At 46.5% G+C, this 19010-nt stretch overlaps 1 protein-coding gene across 1 annotated transcript; it reads right to left on the bottom strand.

Annotated features, from left to right (window-relative positions):
- Positions 1–5348: 5348 nt before the first annotated feature.
- On the bottom strand, positions 5349–18075 carry LOC116513529 (pantothenate kinase 3-like). The gene is made up of 7 exons (XM_032224664.1): positions 17550–18075; positions 14309–14661; positions 10530–10783; positions 9649–9825; positions 7779–7902; positions 6365–6490; positions 5349–5864 (listed from the first exon to the last, which is right to left on the bottom strand). Exons 1-7 carry the CDS (start codon positions 17800–17802, stop codon positions 5814–5816), a joined length of 1338 nt encoding a protein of 445 aa, XP_032080555.1. The 5' UTR covers positions 17803–18075; the 3' UTR covers positions 5349–5813.
- Between the last annotated feature and the right edge of the window lie 935 nt (positions 18076–19010).

The following is a 19010-nucleotide window of genomic DNA, read 5'->3' as shown; positions in this document are numbered from 1 at the left end:
CCAGTTTCCCCCACCATAGAGTCTCCTAGCGCAGCGTCTTTTCCCCCCCTTTCTGCGGGCATGCGAGCCGTCTCCCCATCTCAGCTCCACGGGCGCCTCCCGCTGGCCAACTGATTTTCGGGGCCCTACTGCGCATGCGGAAGGGTGATTTTTGCTCCCAGGAGGCTTCAGGGAGGCCCGCTAGGCCCAAATCGGGCACGGGGAGGGGTAGCACATATGCACAGGGGGCCATGCGCGCGTGGACAGGGGTACATACGCATTATGGGTGTGAGCAAATGATTTTGGCCCGCGAGGAGACAAAGGTCAGCCGTCCCTGACCTATCATCTCAGACTGTCCAGTCTCCTCTTAAAAACCTCCAGTGAGGAAGCCTCTATAACTTCTTGTGGCAAGCTGTTCCACTGTTCTTCCTGTTAGGAAATCCCTCTCCTTGAGATTAGTTTCCACCCGTTGCTTCTTGTCCTGCCTTCTGGGGTGCTTTGGAGAATAAATTGAGCCCCCCCTCCTCTTTGGGGGGGGGCAGCCCCTCAAATACCGCATTACTGCTCTCATGTGCCGCCCCTTCCTCCCCCCCCCCTTTCGTTCTTTTCTCTCTCTGGATTGCCAAGTGCAATTTGCAAACACTTGCAGAAAGCAGAATTAGATGCAAGCTAGGCTGGCAGTTGGAAGAATCTGGAACTCTTTCAAGTCTGGAGGGAGGAGGCCGAGCCATGTTTACCATCTCCGATTGCCGGGACACTTTGCGAGCGTAGCATTTCAGGTGCCTGTCTCGCACGTATCTTGCACAGAACTGTCAATTGGGCCAGTACACATGGTTTTCCTACACACACACGCACCCATACTGCAGCCCAGGGCAGTTCCTGGAAGGCAAGTGGTCTTCGACCACCGCCCCAAACTTTGCACGGCTAAGCAAGGTGGTTATTAAGTGAGCCAAATTTGCCCAATTTCACTCTTTTCTGGCCGCACTTCTCAAGTGAACCACTGCAGTTAGTATTTTAGAATAGGTGGGAAGGGACCTTGGAGGTCTTCTAGTCCAGACCCCTGCCCAGGGTCGGCGACGCAAAGGTTGTAACCGGAAGCCCCCCACTCGATTCTGGAGCCGACCGGAAGTCCGGTTCCCCCCACCATAGAATCTCCTAGGGCAGCGTCTTTTTCCCGCTGCCAACCGGAAGTCCGGTTTCCCCCACCATAGAGTCTCCTAGGGCAGCGTCTTTTTCCCCCTGCCAACCAGAAGTCCGGTTCCCCCTGCCATAGAGTCTCCTAGAGCAGCGTCTTTTTCCCCCTGCCAACCAGAAGTCCGGTTTCCCCCACCATAGAGTCTCCTAGAGCAGCGTCTTTTTCCCGCTGCCAACCGGAAGTCCGGTTCCCCCTGCCATAGAGTCTCCTAGAACAGCGTCTTTTTCCCCCTGCCAACCAGAAGTCCGGTTCCCCCTGCCATAGAGTCTCCTAGCACAGCGTCTTTTTCCCCCTGCCAACCAGAAGTCCGGTTCCCCCTGCCATAGAGTCTCCTAGCGCAGCGTCTTTTTCCCGCTGCCAACCAGAAGTCCGGTTCCCCCTGCCATAGAGTCTCCTAGCACAGCGACTGTCCGAAGACGTCTCCGTGGTCATGTGGCCGGCATGACTCAACACCGAAGGCGCACGGAACACTGTTACCTTCCCACTAAAGGTGGTTCCTATTTTTCTACTTGCATTTTTTACATGCTTTCGAACTGCTAGGTTGGCGGAAGCTGGGACAAGTCACGGGAGCTCACTCTGTTACGCGGCCCTAGGGATTCGAACCGCCGAACTGCCGACCTTTCCGATTGACAAGGTCAGCATCTTAGCCACTGAGCCACCATGTCCCTATATATACACCAAGATATCTCCTGTAAAATGCTGGTGCAGAGTTAAAAGCACCCTCTGGGGCAAGTGATTTTGCAACACAGATAATCCTCAACTTACAACCTTTTTGTTTATTAGTGACCATTCGAAGTTACAAAGGCACGGAAAAAAGGGACTTAGGGGCCATTGTTCACACTTACGACCATTGTAGCATCCCCGGAGTCACGCGATTATAATTCAGAGGCTTGACATCTGACTCGTATTTATGACGGTCGCAGCAGTGTTCCGGGAGTCATGTGGCCCACTTCTGCAATCTTCTGACTAGCAAAATCAACGGGGAAGCCAGATTTGCTTAAAGACCATACTTATTACATTAGACTGCAAGGATTCACTTAACAACAGTGCCAAGAAAGTCATAAAATGAAACTCACTTATCGCTGAGCAATAGAAATGTTGAGCTCATTTGCAGCCTTAAGTTAAATTCTCCCTGTTCTCATCAGCTCTCTTTCTATTAATATTTGAGTCTGAAAAATATTCGAACATTTGGGAAATATCTGAATATCTGAAAAAGATTTAAGCACCAAGAACTGTTCATTCCAGGCTGTTTGGGAAGGACTAGCCTGCCCCCTACAGGCCATGGATGGAAAGAGTTGAGCTCAGCAAGCACAGGTAGTCCTCGACTTACAACAGTTCATTTAGTGACCATTCAAAGTTACAACATCACTTTAGAAAGTGACTTACGACCATTTTTCACACTTTACGACCGTTGTAGCATCCCCAAGGTCACGCGGTCAAAATTCGGAATCAACATTCAGAGCCTGGGCAACCGCCTCCTACTTATGATGGCCGCAGCGTCCCAGGGTGACACAATCCCCTTTGGTGACTTTCTGACAAGCAGAGTCAAAACGGGAAGCCAGATTCGCTTAATGACGACTGCTGCAATTCACTTAACGGCCAGGGCAAGAAAAGTCGTAAAATGGGACTAAATTCACTGAAGGTCTCACTTCCTCCTCTTCCCTTCCTCCTCCTCCTCCTCCTCCTCTCCAAACCCCTATCCCTTCTAGCCCTGATGATGTTCCCTAGTTGGATCATGAAATGTTTGCAACAAAACAGTGCTCAGAGAGCACCAAGGAGGCCACAGTCCTTTTCCTCCTCCTCTTCCTCCTCCTCCTCCTCCTCTTCAAACCCCAATCCCTTCTAGAACTGATGGGCACAGTTGTGATTGAGGACTTAGCTGTATGGAACTGGGTTGTGAATTCAATCTATTTATACATTAACTTTTAACCTACTTTAGGTGTAAAAAAAACAATTACTCCCCCGGGGGAACTATGAAGAGGTATACTGGGTTGTGTGATGTGATAAAAATTTGCTCCAACCCACACCGATACCCAATCTGTGTTCCCATCTCTGTTCCAATAAGTGATTTATAAGTGGAGAGAGAAATAGAAATTGTCACTAAATTCATATTCAGGGTAGGCAAGATCGAAGCCTCTTGCAGGAAACAACACGTAGGGCAAAACCATTTTTTAGTATTCTGTAAATCTAAGGAAGGGACGCGGTGGCTCAGGTGTCAATCAGAAACATTGGCAGTTCGAATCCCTAGCACCGCGTAACGGAGGGAGCTCCCGTGACTTGCCCCAGCTTCTGCCAACCTAGCAGTTCGAAAGCTCGTAAAAAAAACGCAAGTAGAAAAACAGGAACCACCTTTGGTGGGAACAGCGTTCCGTGCGCCTTCGGCATTGAGTCATGCCAGCCACATGACCACGGAGACGTCTTCGCACAGCGCTGGCTCTTCGGCTTTGAAACGGAGGTGAGCACCGCCCCCTGGAGTTGGGAACGACTAGCACGTATGCACGAGGGGAACCTTTACCTTTACCTTGAATCTAAATTATTTCAGAGAGATTGTGGCAAATCAGCAGGAGAACGGAAGATCATTTAAAGCAAGGAAGATAGAAATCACCGAAAGAGCAAAGTACGATGGAATTGATTCAGGAGTTTCGGCGCTTGAAAAGCCAGAGAGGAAAGAGGGCCCTAAGGCATTTCTGTAACACCGTTATTCAACTCCAGTCGGTTTAAGACTTGAACTCATGGCACTGTTGAATAGCAAAGACTTAAAAGCAAAGTTCAAAGCTATTCACAATAATATCTACAATTCTATTGGCGTCTTATATCATTTTGTTGCTTGAGAGTTTCAGCACTGCAGACAAATTCCAGTCACATTTGGCCAATTAAGAATATTCCATTCTGCTCTGTTCTGCTCCCTTACTCCCTATTCTATCCTACCCTCTGTTCTGTTCAGTTCTCTTCTTTCTATTTCTCTTGTATTAATTACTCTATTCTCTCATTTTTCTATTCGATTCTCTGTTCTACTCTATTCTATTCTACCAACTCTCTTCTCGGCCACAGTGGTTTCTATGGTCGATTTTGATCTATGGCAGGGGTGTCAAACCCGCGAACTGCAGGCCAGTTGGGTCACGTGCTGACCCTGCCCCCCCCCCCCGGCTTACCAGAAGGGGGGGGAAATCCCAAAGTGTCACATGACGATGCGAGTTTGACAACCACCCCACCCCACCCCCAGATCTATGGCAAACAGGTCAAGAAAATAAGCACCGAAATGTTTGATCATCCCTTTAATTTTCTGCAGGAGAAAGCCGATGGTTCATTGTCGCATTGTAAACAAAATTGTGAACCCGGGTTTCGTTTCCTCCCCCCTTTTGCCTCTCCTCTCTCACTTCGGTTTATTATACAGTAGAATAGCAGAGTTGGAAGGGACCTTGGAGGTCTTCTAGTCCAACCCTCTGCCTAGGCAGGAAACCCTACACCACTTCAGACAAATGGCTATTCAACATTTTTTTAAAGACTTCCAGTGTTGGGGCATTTACAACTTCTGGAGGCAACTTCTGTTCTCACTGTCAGGAAATTTCTCCTCAGTTCTAAGTTGCTTCTCTCCTTGATTAATTTCCACCCATTGCTTCTTGTTCTGCCCTCGGGTGCTTTGGGGAATAGTTTTGACTCCCTCTTCTTTGTGGCAACCCCTGAGATATTGGAAGGCTGCTATCATGTCTCCCCTAGTCCTTCTTTTCATTAAACTAGACATACCTAGTTCTTGCAACCGTTCTTCATATGTTTTAACTCTGCAGGCCTTTAATCCTCTTTGTTGCTCTTCTCTGCACTCTTTCTAGAGTCTCCACATCTTTTCTACATCGTGGCGGCCAGAACTGAAAGCCGTATTCCAAGTGTGGCCTTACCAAGGTCTTATAAACACTTCCGTGATCTTGATTCTCTCCCTCTGTTGATGCAGCCTAGAACTGTGTTGGCTTTTTTGGCAGCTGCTGCACGCGGCTGGCTCCTATTTAAATGCTTGTCCACTAGGACTCCAAGATCCCTTTCACAGTTACTACTATTGAGCAAGGTACCACCTATGCTGTCCCTGTGCATTTCATTTTTCTTGCCTAAATGCAGAACGAAATGCACAGGGACAGTTAGTGGGAGACCAGTCCCCGTAGTCGCAATCAAGGGACGAGAACCGCTCTTTTAAGAAAATCAATTTTAATACGGTTGGTGGGTTTTCATATTGTGCGTGTCTGGACGCCACGGTGAAGTCAGCTGCACAAAACAGAACCACCCTTAAAATAATTCTGAGGAGAGCACAAACCTTGTTTGACGCCACCATTGCTGCAGCCAGCTGGACGTCCCCGAAAGAAACGGGACTCAACCCAAACGAGAGCAAACCCTCGTCTTCACATTTGTGCCGTCCACACAGTTGTCATAGCCAGAGAAGCTTTCTGACCAACTAACCTACATGCGCGGTTACCGCTGAGAACAAACAACTCCGTTTGTCTTTCCTTTTCGGCAGAGACGTCATTCACGATCCCTTCGTTTCAGCTGTGACCAGGCCGTCTGGTTTTTACAAAATGGAATCAAATGAACTCCGTCTTGGGTTAAAAAAAAAAAGGGCCCTGTTGAACCCGGGATTCGGGCTTTCTTCATGGATTCAGGATGACTCCAACAGCTCCAGGAGAGCTCCCACGGCTCCGAAATATCCCTGTTTTAAAACAAAAGAAGAAGAAGAAACCCTAAATGATTAAATGCATCGTTTAAATATTACTACATGTCATGCCACTGAGGATTGATTGTAGAATGCCACAAGAGTTGAAGTGGACAATTTCATACGAAACAGTTCCCATTAATGTACTGCAAGGTGTGTCACATTATATGGTCACCACGATGTAGAAAAGATGTTGAGACTCTGGAAAAGTGCAGAGAAGAGCAACAAAGAGGATTAGGGGACTGGAGGCTAAAATATATGAAGAACGGTTGCAGGAACTGGGTATGTCTAGTTTAATGAAAAGAAGGACCAGGGGAGACAGGATAGCAGAGTTCCAATATCTCAGGGGTTGCCACAAAGAAGAGAGAGTCAAGCTATTCTCCAAGACACCTGAAGGCAGAACAAGAAGCAATGGGTGGAAACTAATCAAGGGGTGGTTTTTTTTAAAGGGAAAAGGGAAGACAACACAAACTCCGACCCACAGCGTAACTTTTTACCTCATGTTCCAGAAAAAGAGCCTTCAGTTGTCCCTTTGACCAGTAGTCCAAAGCGTAGGCCAGAAACTTCATGGAGATTGTGTTGATTCTCAAAAAGTTCCCCACAAAAACCACTTTATTAATGTTCTGGGGGGGAAAAGAGAGAGAAAAAAATAATATTAGAAGCTGATGCTAAGGAAGAATAAATTAAGATGGCTCCGGAGCTGCATGTGGCTCTTTCATCCCCCTGCTGCGGCTCCCTGTCGCTCAAAATACGTATCACAACTGCCCGGCAGGCGATTAATTGAGCTTTTCGACCCCCGGTGGGCCAACCGTGAATAAATCCAAGAAAAGGAAAGTTTCAGAAGAAAACAGAACATTGAATTCAACTACATAATATGCCAGTTTTGTGTCCACTCAGGAAATAGTCAGGCGCGGGAAGGGCTTTGCGGCTCCCGGCGTTTTCTTTTCTGTGGGAAACGGGTCCAAACGGCTCTTCGAGGGCTTAAGGTTGCCGACCCCTGATTTAGGTCAAAGAGAAGCAGCAGCCAGACGGATGGATTCGATGGAGATGGGTGGGCAGGTGGGAGACCTGAAGCACCTACATGAGGTCAGATCCAACCTGGAGGAAATCTGCGCAGGGGGTTATTAACGGTCGACGCGGATTTGAGGGCACACAATCGATCGAGAAGTTGTTATTTCTTCTCAGAATAACGGAAGAGTTGGAAGGGGCCCTGGAGGTCTTCTAGTCCGACCCTCTGCTCAGATTTGGGGTTTTGATTCTCCACATTAGCCCACAGGCTCACTGACCTACAGAGAGTCGCAAAAGGGGAATTGCGTGAGCCCAGGGCCGCCGCCGCCGCCGCCGAAGAAGACGTGCTTGGGGTCTTTCATAGCCCTGTACAATGCTGCTTGACATGGTCGCAACAAGGCAGCACTGTAAAGAAGCTGGAAGCACCCAGCTTCATTCCCACAGTGGAAACAGGCGCAGGGACTTTCGGCTTTTCAGGGAGTTGTGTTGTCCCGCTCTCTCTTTGTCTCTCTCTCTCTCACACACACACATACACACTCCCCAACTCCCTTCTTCCAAACCCCAGAATTATTCCAATGAAGTCCAGCCACAAGCAGACCGATGCTAGTCCGCAGAGCCACGGCCAAGGAGTGCACAAGGCGAGTTCCTATAAACTTCCCTATTAAACCCCTCTTCCTTCTAGCACTGATGATGTTACCTAGTTGGGTCAAGAAAGGTCTGCAAGAAAGCAACCAAGCTCAGGAAACACCAAGGACCCCACAGTCCTCCTCCCTATAAACCCCATTCCCTTCTCGCACTGATGATGTTTCCTAGTTGGGTCATGAAATGTCCACGAGAAAACCACCAAGCTCAGGGAGCGCCGAGGACCTCGAATTTCAACCCTGAGCTCCAAATAGGCTGTACCTCATTCAGCGCGCACATGCGTGCGATGGAGCCGATGTTGTTGGTGATGGTGATCAAGGCTGCCCGGGCCAAGTCCTCCTTACTGGCCGCCTCTCGTTTCTCTTTGCTCATCATGTTTCCAAAGCTGGATGGAAGAAGGGGAGACAGGCAGTTTTTAGAATGGAATGGGAAGAGAAGACAACAGAATGGAATGGAATAAAATAATTGATGGAATATGGAATGGGAATAGAATAGAACAGAATAGGGAATGGAATGGAATGGAATAAAATAATTAATGGAATATGGAATAGAATAGAATAAAATAAAATAATTAAAGGAATATGGAATAGAATAGAATAATTAATGGAATATGGAATAGAACAGAATGGAATGGAATAAAATAATTAATGGAATATGGAATAGAACAGAATGGAATGGAATAAAATAATTAATGGAATATGGAATTGGAATAGAATAGAACAGAATAGGGAATGGAATAGAATAGAATGGAATGGAATAAAATAATTAATGGAATATGGAATAGAATAGAATGGAATAAAATAATTAATGGAATATGGAATAGAATAGAATAGAACAGAACAGAATACGGAATGGAATGGGAATAGAATAGAATAGAATGTAGGATAGAATAGAATGGAATGGGAATAGAATAGAATGGAATAGGAATAGAATAGAATGGAATAAAATAATTAATGGAATATGGAATAGAATAGAACAGAATAGGGAATGGGAATAGAATAGAATGGAATAAAATAATTAATGGAATATGGAATAGAATAGAATAGAACAGAACAGAATACGGAATGGAATGGGAATAGAATAGAATAGAATGTAGGATAGAAAAGAATGGAATGGGAATAGAATAGAATGGAATGGGAATAGAATAGAATGGAATAAAATAATTAATGGAATATGGAATAGAAGAGAAGAGAACAGAATAGGGAATCGAATGGAATAGAATAGAATAACCAGGACCAATTGGCTCCTGAAAAAGCACCTTTGGGACTCTATGCCAGCAGTCCACACTTTTTGGCACCAGGGATCAGTTTCGTGGAACATAATTTTTACACAGACTGGTGTGTGTGTGTGTGTGTTTTCGCAGGCACTCGTGCGTAGATGAAGCTTCACTTGCTCACCCACCGCTCACCTCCAAGTGTGGGGGTTGGTTCCTAACCAGCTCCAGACTGGTACCAGTCCGCGGCCTGGGGGGTTGGGGGACCCCTGCTCTCTGCCACCCAGGTGGATTGGTTCACCGACAAAACTGCGAAGCCCTTTTCCGCGCCGACATAACCGCGGAGGGCAAATCCGCGCCGTCCGAAGCGCTAAGGAAGGAGGCGACCCTAGCGCGCCGACATAACCGCAGAGGGCAAATCCGCGCCCTCCGAAGCGCTCAGCAAAATGCTTTTACTAGCATTCAAAAGCTAACCCTAACCCTAACCCTAACCCTAAACCTAACCCTAAACCTAACGCTAACCCTAAACCTAACCCTAAACCTAACCCCAAACCTAACCCTAAACCTAACCCTAAACCTAACGCTAACCCTAAACCTAACCCTAAACCTAACCCTAAACCTAACCCCAAACCTAACCCTAAACCTTACCTTAACTTAAATCGGCTTTCTATCGCCGCGCTGTTGTAAAGCGGCCTTCTGTCGCCGCGCTGTTGTGGCCGTGGTGATGACGTCGCGGTTTTAGCGACGCAGTTTTGTCGGCGCACTTTTGTCATGCGTGCTTGTCGGGTCACGGGTGGATTTACTAAGCCAGCCACACAACCTTGACTTGTGAGGATCCCAGCCTGACGACAGACGAGGGGGATGTGTGTCTGGGTTGTGTTAACGCCCTCAGCGGAAACCATCTCCGGGTGGCCTTACCTGGATGCTATGGTCCAACCTGGCAGGCCAAAGCGCTCGTAGTCCCCTCCGTAAATATCCCGCACGAGTTTGTCCACTTTCGTGCTGTCTCCCCGGGAGGCCATTTCGAGAGCTTCTTCGAAGGTGGAGCAGCCGGTCAGGAGGCAGCAGAGGCCGAAAAAGGTCCCTCCTCCGAGGCTGGCAAAGAAGACATGATCAATCATGAGAAGGAGAGAGAGTAAGAAAGCAGAGAAGGGAGGAGGGGGGAAGAGAAGGGAAGAAGGGAGGAAGGAGAGGAGGAAAGAAAAAAGCGGAGAAGGGAGGAGGAGGAGGGGAAGGAGGTAGGATGAGGAGGGAAAGGAAGAAAAGGTCAAAGCAGAGGAAGTAAGGGAGGGGAATTAAGAGTAGGAGAGAGGGGAAGAAGAAGGAGAAGAGAGGAGAAGGGGAGGGAGAGAGGGGAAGAAGGGAGGAAGGAGAGGAGGAAAGAAGAAGGCAGAGAAGGGAGGTTGAGAAGGTGGAAGGAGCAAGGTTGTTGTGAAATAAGATGGGAGGCACGGGGTGGCAAGAAAGTGACCCAAACTGTATTCTATATATTTGTAAGAAAATAATGATAAAAGATTAATGACGAATCGATAAACGTTAAAAGTAATTATAAGAGTCTTATATTTGTGGATCAATTTGAAAGAGAAAAACTAAAAAACAAACTTTCTAAAAAAAAAAAACAAGTCGTAAAGCGGGGCAAACACCACTGGAACAAACATTTCACTTTGCGAATAGCGGGCTCAGCTGTGCTCGTAACTCGAGGACCACCTGAACTGAAAGCCTCTGGGTCCGACGTGGAAACACACACACACACCCCTCCGCCCCCAGGGGCACAACTAGCCTCCGGACCGAGCCCTCACCTGGTGCCGGTCACTCGCTTGTAGTTGCCTTCGGAATAGACGGCCAGGATGCTGACTCCGGAGCCGATGTTGACCAGCAGGAGAGGGTAAGGGTCCTCCAAGTTGAAAGGGACCTTCTGGCATTTCTCGGGATCCGTGGGGTCCTCAAAATAGTAGCACTCCGAGTGTCCGTTGAAGCCCACCGAATCAATGTAGAGAACCCCCTTGATAAGGCAGTCCAGCTCGTCCATTTTACACAGCTGGAGGTCGCCCATCTGTTCGGAGAGAGAAAGCTTTGAAGAGAGACAGAGAGAAAGCTTTGGGGGGGGGGCGGAGGGGGTCGTGGGAATGATCGGAGGGGGGCGGGAGGGTGATCTTTCTCTCTAAGAAACAGGTAAGAATAGAATCGCACGGTTGAAAGGGACCTTAGAGGTCTTCTAGTCCAACCCCCTGCTCAGGCAGGAAACCCTACACCCTGTGGCATGTGGAGACTTCTCTGTGGGCATATGCACCATCGCCAGCTGCTCTTCTGGCTTCCAATGTGCCCTTCCTTCCTTTCCCTCCTTTCTTCTTCCCCTCTCTTCCCCCCCTCCTCCCTTCTCCGCTTTCTTCTTTCCTCCTCTCCTTCCCTCCTTCTTCCCCTCTCCTCCTCCCCTTCTCCTTCTTACCCTCTCTCCTACTCTTAATTCCCCTCCCTTACTTCCTCTGTTTGACCCTTTCTTCCTTTCCCTCCTCCTCCTTCCTTTCTTCTTCCCCTCTCTTCCCTCCTCCTCCTCCCTTCTCCGCTTTCTTCTTTCCTCCTCTCCTTCCTCCCTTCTTCCCCTCTCCTCCTCCTTCTCCTCCCCTTCTCCTTCTTACCCTCTCTCCTACTCTTAATTCCCCTCCCTTACTTCCTCTGCTTTGACCCTTTCTTCCTTTCCCTCCTCATCCTTCCTCCTTTCTTCTTCCCCTCTCTTCCCCCACTCCTCCCTTCTCCGCTTTCTTCTTCACATGTGTGCCAGCCAGCTGGTCTTCGGGGGCATCGGAGTGCCTCAAAACAGCCCGAAAAACTGAAAAAAAGACCGTTGGGGGGTGGGGCAGAAACGGCCTAAAAATGACAATGAGCCAATGGAACAGCTCGCCACCAGAAGTTCTGGGTTTTACTGGGGGGGAGGGGAGGGGTGTTAAGAAGAGACTGAACAACCTCTTGTCTGAAAGGGTATAGTTGCCCGGTGCGCATGCACGCCCCGGGAGGATGATCTTCCGGTTTCTGGCGTGCATACGCACCAAAGACCAGCTGGCCAGGGTGCATGTGCACACAGGAAACGGGAAGATCAGCTTCCCGGCAGGTGCATGTGCACCGGGCAACTGCTCTTCCGGTTTACAGCACTGCCGCGCGTATGAAAACCAACTGGACAGGAGCACCGGAACCCAGAAGAGCAACGGGCGACGGCTCGCGTGGCCGGAGAGATGGCGGTGTCTGCCACTTCCGGCACACTTGCCAAAGCTTCACGGAACTAGAGGTTTTAAAACCAACCCAATATATCTGCTGAAAAGCTACCCTCTCGCACCCAGATCAGCAGATTACATGGGCTTAAAGGGATCACAACGAAGGCTGCCATTGGCAAACGACAGGCACTGTAGTCCTCGACATACAGCAGTTCATTCAGCGACCATTTGAAGTTACAACAGCACTGAAAAAAGGGACTTGGGACTTCTTTTCGCCCTTCGCAGCATCCTCATGGTCATGGGATGAAAATTCAGGCGCTTGGCAACTGACCTTGGCTTGGTCCCAAGGTTACGTGATCCCCTTTTGTGACTTCCTGGCAAGCAAAACCAATGGGGAAGCCCAGATTCACTTAACAGCCGGGTTCCTACCTTGTTTCCCCGAAAACAAGACCTCCCTGGATAATAAGCCCTCCCCAAAAATATCGCAACACAGCAGCAGCCAGGAGGTGACCACGCTCGCCGCCTCCTGCACCTCAAAAATAATAAGACCTCCCCGGAAATAAGGCCAAGCGCTTATTTCGGGGGTAAAAAGAAAATAAGACCCTGCCTTATTTTGGGGAAAACTAGATAGATAGATGGATGGATGGAGATATAATAGATATAGATTGGTGATAATAGATAGATGATAGATAGATAGATAGATAGATAGATAGATAGATAGATAGATAGATAGATAGATAGATAGATAGATATAGTTTGTAGTTTATTGGGATTTATATGCCGCCCTTTTCCCTGAGGGGACTCAGGGCGGCTTACAACCACAGGGGGGGGGGGGAGGGGGGGGTGCAAGGTCAAAAACAAAACAATATGTGAACAAAGAAAAAATAGTAAAACACAACTTTCATTCAACAATCAAACACTCGGGCGGGTGAATTGGAAGCCTATCCCCAGGCCTGCTGGGAGAGCCAGATCTTGAGGGCTGCGCGGAAGGTCTGGATAGTGGTGAGGGTACGGATCTCCATGGGGAGCTCGTTCCACAGGGTCGGAGCAGCAACAGAAAAGGCTCTCCTCCGTGTGGTCGCCAGTCGGCATTGACTGGCAGATGGGATTCGGAGGAGGCCCAGTCTGTGCGATCTAATTGGTCGATTTAGGGAAGTAATCGGCAGAAGGCGGTCTCTCAAGTACTCAGATCCACTACCATGGAGTGCTTTAAAGGTGGTCATCAGTACCCTGAAGCGCACCCGGAGACCAACAGGTAGCCAGTGCAGCTCGCGGAGGACAGGTGTAACGTGGGCGAACCGCGGTGCGCCCACTATCACTCGCGCGGCTGCATTCTGGACTAGCTGCAGTCGCCGGATGCACTTCAAGGGCAACCCCATGTAGAGCCCATTGCAGTATTCCAGTCTAGAGATCACAAGGGCTCGAGTGATAGGTGATTGATTGATTGATTGATAGCTGATAGAAATATAATATAGATAGCTGATAGATAGAAATATAATAGATATAGATAGGTGATGATAGATAGATAGATAGATAGATAGATAGATAGACAGACAGACAGACAGACAGAGATAGGTGATTGATTGATAGCTGATAGAAATATCATAGATATAGATAGCTGATAGATAGATAGATGATAGAAATATAATAGATATAGATAAGTGATAGATAGATGATATATCTAGGTGGCGCAGTGGTTAAATGCAGCACTGCAGGCTACTGCTAGATCAGCAGGTCAGCGGTTCAAATCTCACTGGCTCAGGGTTGACTCAGCCTTCCATCCTTCCGAGGTGGGTAAAATGAGGACCCAGATTGTTGGGGGCAATATGCTGACTCTCTGTAAACCGCTTAGAGAGGCCTGAAAGGCCTATGAAGCGGTATATAAGTCTACTGCTATTGCTATTGCTATATATAGACAGAGATGGATGGATGGATGGATATATAATAGATAGAGACAGGTGACGATAGATCGATAGATCGATAGATCGATAGATCGATCGATAGATAGATATAGATATATAATAGATATAGGTGATAGATGATAGATGGATGGAGATATAATAGAGATAGATAGATAGATAGATAGATAGATAGATAGATAGATAGATAGATAGATAGATAGATAGATAAGATAGTATCACAGCTATTCACTTAGCAAGGAAAGTTATAAAATGGGAAAAAACTCCCTTAACAAGTTTTTACATCCACATTATATTTTCCATCTGCACAAAATCCTGGGCTCCCTTGTAGTTCGTCATTCGAGGACCACCTGTTTATCCACACACCCCTTTTCAGAATCCTGTTCCTTTCCCAAAGGGGCGAGGCGGGGGGGGGGCGGGGGGTGGGGGAGAGAAGCCAAAAGAATTGCCTACTGTGAGAAAGTCCTGCTCAAATTTATACGCTCCGCCTCCAGTGGCACACAACGTGGTGTGGAGGCTGGAGAAATGTTTCTCGCTGCCCATCTGAATAAAAGCGGGCATGTCGTGAGTGGGGAAGCGAATAAAGTGCAGATTGCCTTTACGTCCACACAGCGTAAGGTCCCTGAGCTCCAGGTGGACGTCGCGGAGGCCGGTGGCGCCGTAGGCCGTGTTGGAGGTCAGGTACTTGCGGATGCTTTTCAAGCTCTCCACTTCCTCTTCCTCCTCCTCCGTGGTGATGTCCTTGGGCTCGAAATAAACCAGCTTCACCAACGTCCCGCCGATGTCCAAGCCGAACCAAGGGAAAGCTGAAGGAGGGAGGGGGGAAAAATGGATTTAAAATGTGATGTTGGAGGGGAGGGTGTGTGTGTCCCCCCCCCCCAATTTCTGTTGCTAAGCAAGGCGGCGGTTAAGGGAGTTTTGCTCCACTGTACGACCTTTCTTGGCTCCTCCGTGGACTTTGTGCGTCAGGAGGTCGTAAAAGGGATCCCGTGACTCTGGGATGATGCGACCATCATAAATAGGAGTCAGTTGCTAAGGGTCTGAATTTGACTATGGACATGTCGCAATGGTTTTAAGTCTGAAAAAATGGTCATAAGTCACTTTTTTCAGTACCGTTGTATGTTTGAACGGTCTCTAAACAAATGGTTCTATGTGGCAGATTCTATCTGTCTGTCTGTCTGTCTGTCTATCATCTATCTATCCACACATGCACACACACACATTCTTTTTAAAACCATAAATCAGCTCTACATTTTAATGCAACTATTTCAGCACTTCACCAAACAAAGACAGAATGGGGATGGGGAGAAGGGGAGGGGAGGAGAAGAGAAGAGAATAGAATAGAATAGAATAATAGAATGGCTTATCAACTGCAGCAGGAGAATTCTCTCCTTCCTCAATCCAATATTCAAACTTTTGGCAGGAAAAAAATAGGAAGCTGTTGATAATCCGATCTTTCCAATGTGACAGATAATGACAGATAATCTCTCCCTCTGATCATAAAAATCCCTCCCTGGCGTTTCTCGTAACCCAGTTGCTGTAATCTGTGCTTATGTTAAGCATCTCATGTTTCAGAATGTGCACCATTCTTTTTGTAATAAAAGGCAGGAGACAGGCAGCCCTCGACTTACGACAATATATATGTATATGTATTTCTATATGTATACATATTGATGCTTTATTTAAACTTATATTTGTATATCAGAGATTGTATGACCTCCATAGATGCCATATGCAAAAAAAAGTATTAAAAATAAACCCCCTTTTTTCCCAGCTCACCATTCAGCTATCATTGGCCAAATTTTGTTTGATTTTTTTTTTAAACCTGGGCTAAGTGCTGTTAAAATCCAGGAAGAGAACTCAGAAAAGGTATGAGGGAGTCTTTTGGATTTCTGCAGCCCAGAATAGATAGCCCAATTTAGAGAAACTGGTTTGAGATATTTGGTGGAGCAGTCCTATATTTTTGGCATACTTGAAATTTATTAAATCTTTGCAGGTGTTTTATTAAGAAGCAGGATATAAATAAATACATGGCTCACCAGATAAGCCATAATTTTGGAAAGGTGTGTAACTATGAAAGTCGGCCAGAGTCACACAAGATGGTGAAATTTCATAGAGATAAGAGAAGATGATACCATAGATTAGATTGATAGATTGATAGATTGATAGATTGATAGATAGGTAGGTAGGTAGGTAGGTAGGTAGGTAGGTAGGTAGGTAGGTAGGTAGGTAGATAGATAGATAGATAGATAGATAGATAGATAGATAGATAGATAGATAGATAGATAGATAGATATTGATGCTGTATTAGACTTATATTTGTCTATCAGTGATTACATGACCTTTGTAGATGCCATGTGCAAATAAGCAAATAAATAAAAAGTGCAGCCATTTTTTTTCAGCTCACCATTCATCTATCATTGGCCAAATTTTATTTCTTTTTTAAAAAAAACCTGGGCTGTTAAAATCCAGGCAGAGAACTTGGAAAAGGATGTTGTGAAGATGATAAATTGGATGGATGGATAGATGGATATAGAATGAAATGATTGACAGAATGAAATGATAGATAGACAGTCACCGATAGATGATAAATACCATAGATAGATGATAGATAGACAAAATGAAATAATTGATAGATAGAATGAAATGATAGATGGATAGACAGAATAATTGATAGATAGAATGAAATGATAGATGGATAGACAGAATAATTGATAGATAGAATGAAATGATAGATGGATAGACAGAATAATTGATAGATAGAATGAAATGATAGATGGATAGACAGAATAATTGATAGATAGAATGAAATGATAGATAAGATAGAAATCGATAGATGATAAATACCAGCTAGATGATAGATAGATAATATAGATATAGATAGAATGAAATGATTGATAGAACGAAATGATAGATAGAAAGAAACGATTGATAGATAGAATGAAATGATAGACAGATAGACAGACAGATATATATTGGAAGGAGATGGAAATGGCGATAGATAGATAGAATCTATGAATGAATGGATAGATGACAGAATGGATAGATGGATCAGTAAATACATGGAAAGATATAGATGATGGATGGATGAATCGAGAGATAGAGATGATGGATAGATACATATAGAATGGATGGTGAGAGAGAGAGAGATACTCTCAATTAATACCCACGAACAAAAAAAGTCTAAAAACAAATATAGTAGCCAGGCCAAGATATGATATCTGGGCCAATTTTGTACGTATACACACACACACACACAGCCTATATCGCACTCCCTTCAGGGATAAATGATTTTTTTTGCACTTTGCAAAAAAAAAAAAAAAAAAGCAGAACAGGCATTAAACAATTAATTAGCTAAAGAAATGGAAGGTATAAAACAAAAGGAGGAATCTCTTACTCTGACATCATGCCCATCAGAGTGTAAGGATAAGAAGAGAAGCTGTCCTACCTCGCAGGATTGTTGTGAGTTCAAATAATTCTATTAGCCCTCCAATCCTCGGGCCTTCTGCACCCTGAGCCTGCAGGAGGCCGGAGGTCCCCCTTAAACAAAAGGCGCCCCCCAATTTCCCATTGAACCCCCATTACTGAGCTGCAGCTTTAAATGTTTTTTTTTTTTCAAAATCGCCCGAAGACCCCGCCCCTTCCCTTTGGGCCCCGCCCACTTGAGCGCCCGCGCCCTCTAGTGGCCACTCACGGGGGCGGCTCTTGCGGTGGCAATCCGGGCGCGGCCGGGGGGCGGGGCCATCACGCTCTTTCTCGCGGCCCGCGGCGGCCTCCGCCTTGCTCGGCCCGCTTGCGCGCCGACGGATGCCCGAGGCCGATACCCCCCGCCGCCGCCGTTCCTCCGAGGATCCTCCGGCTTCGCTTCCCGTCTCCATGGCGGGCGGCGGCGGCGGCGGCTCCGCGTTAGCTTGTCGCTTGTCACTTCCATTCTGCAGCGGCTCCATACGCCGCGGCGACAGCAGCCAAAGCGGGCAACTGCGCCTGCGTCGAAGTATTCCCTCGCCTTCTCTTTCCTCCCTCAGAGTACGGGGCCTTCAAAAAAAGATATGTGTCCAATCGGAAGCATTCGCCTTTGCGGCGACAGATAAAGAAGCCAATGAGAATGAAGCGAAGCCTGCGGGGCTGGGATGAAAGGGGAATCCTTCCAATGAGCGTGCGTCTGCCTTGATTGAGCGACAAAAGCCCCCCCAAAAAATAAAAGCCTCGCGCGGTAAGATGTAGTACTGAGAGTTAGGCCTGAAAGGGGCGGGGTGAATAACGGAATCGCCGTAGCCAATCCGCTGCTCCGCAGGGGAGACTGACAGTCGGTCTGCCCAATGGAAAAAAAAATGATGCTAGAGGCTGGATTTAAGGTGATGATGGCCAGGCCGGGTCTCCATGGCTACCTAAACAGGGAGGGAATTTGCAGCAGGAAATAAATGCAAGCATATTAATCGATGTGCAAAATATATACTGCACTATGTGTGTGAAATTAGTTTGGCCTTCTTTATATTTAATATGAATTCCATCTTTTTCATGCTGCGCCTTGATTTTTACTACTAGACTTTTCAGATCCTTTGCATTTTAACCCATCAAAATATCTTAAAATAACTGTCATTTGACTGAGAGCACACTGGCCCATATAAAAAATGAAATTGTGTTGCCTGCTGTCAAGAGAATGTGTGTATCTACCCAAACATACATAACACACACACACACACACACACAAAATATAAATATGTAAATATATATCTACTCCATATATCTACATCTATCCATCCAAATCTCTTATCTATCATCTATCTCTATCCTATTTATCTTTCTCTATCCCAGTGTTTCTCAACCTTGGCAACTTGAAGATGTCTGGACTTCAACTCCCAGAATTCCCCAGCCAGCGAATGCTGGCTGGGGAATTCTGGGAGTTGAAGTCCAAACATCTTCAAGTTGCCAAGGTTGAGAAACACTGCTCTATCCTATCTCTATCATTTATCTCTATTCTTTCTTTATATCTATATCTATCTATCTAACCATCCATCCATCATCTCTCTATTCTATCTCTATCCTATCTATCCTTCCTTTACATCTATCCATCCATCCATCATCTCTCTATTCTCTCATCTATCTATCTCATCTATCTAGCTATCTGTCTGTCTGTCTATCATCTATCTCTATC

This window comes from Thamnophis elegans, chromosome 9 (assembly GCF_009769535.1).
Source record: "Thamnophis elegans isolate rThaEle1 chromosome 9, rThaEle1.pri, whole genome shotgun sequence".
In the NCBI taxonomy this organism is placed as follows: domain Eukaryota; kingdom Metazoa; phylum Chordata; class Lepidosauria; order Squamata; family Colubridae; genus Thamnophis; species Thamnophis elegans.
Note: the sequence above shows the minus strand (reverse complement) of the source record. Positions and strands in the feature narration are given on the sequence as shown.

Bases quoted from the DNA above. Each gene is read 5' to 3' on its own strand.
- LOC116513529 (XM_032224664.1), bottom strand. From the start codon at position 17,802: ATGGAGCCGCTGCAGAATGGAAGTGACAAGCGACAAGCTAACGCGGAG. The intron at 9,826-10,529 runs GTGAGGGCTCGG...CTTCTTTGCCAG, and splicing joins AAGCGAGTGACCGGCACCAG to CCTCGGAGGAGGGACCTTTT. The intron at 7,903-9,648 runs GTAAGGCCACCC...TCTTCCATCCAG, and splicing joins GGTTGGACCATAGCATCCAG to CTTTGGAAACATGATGAGCA.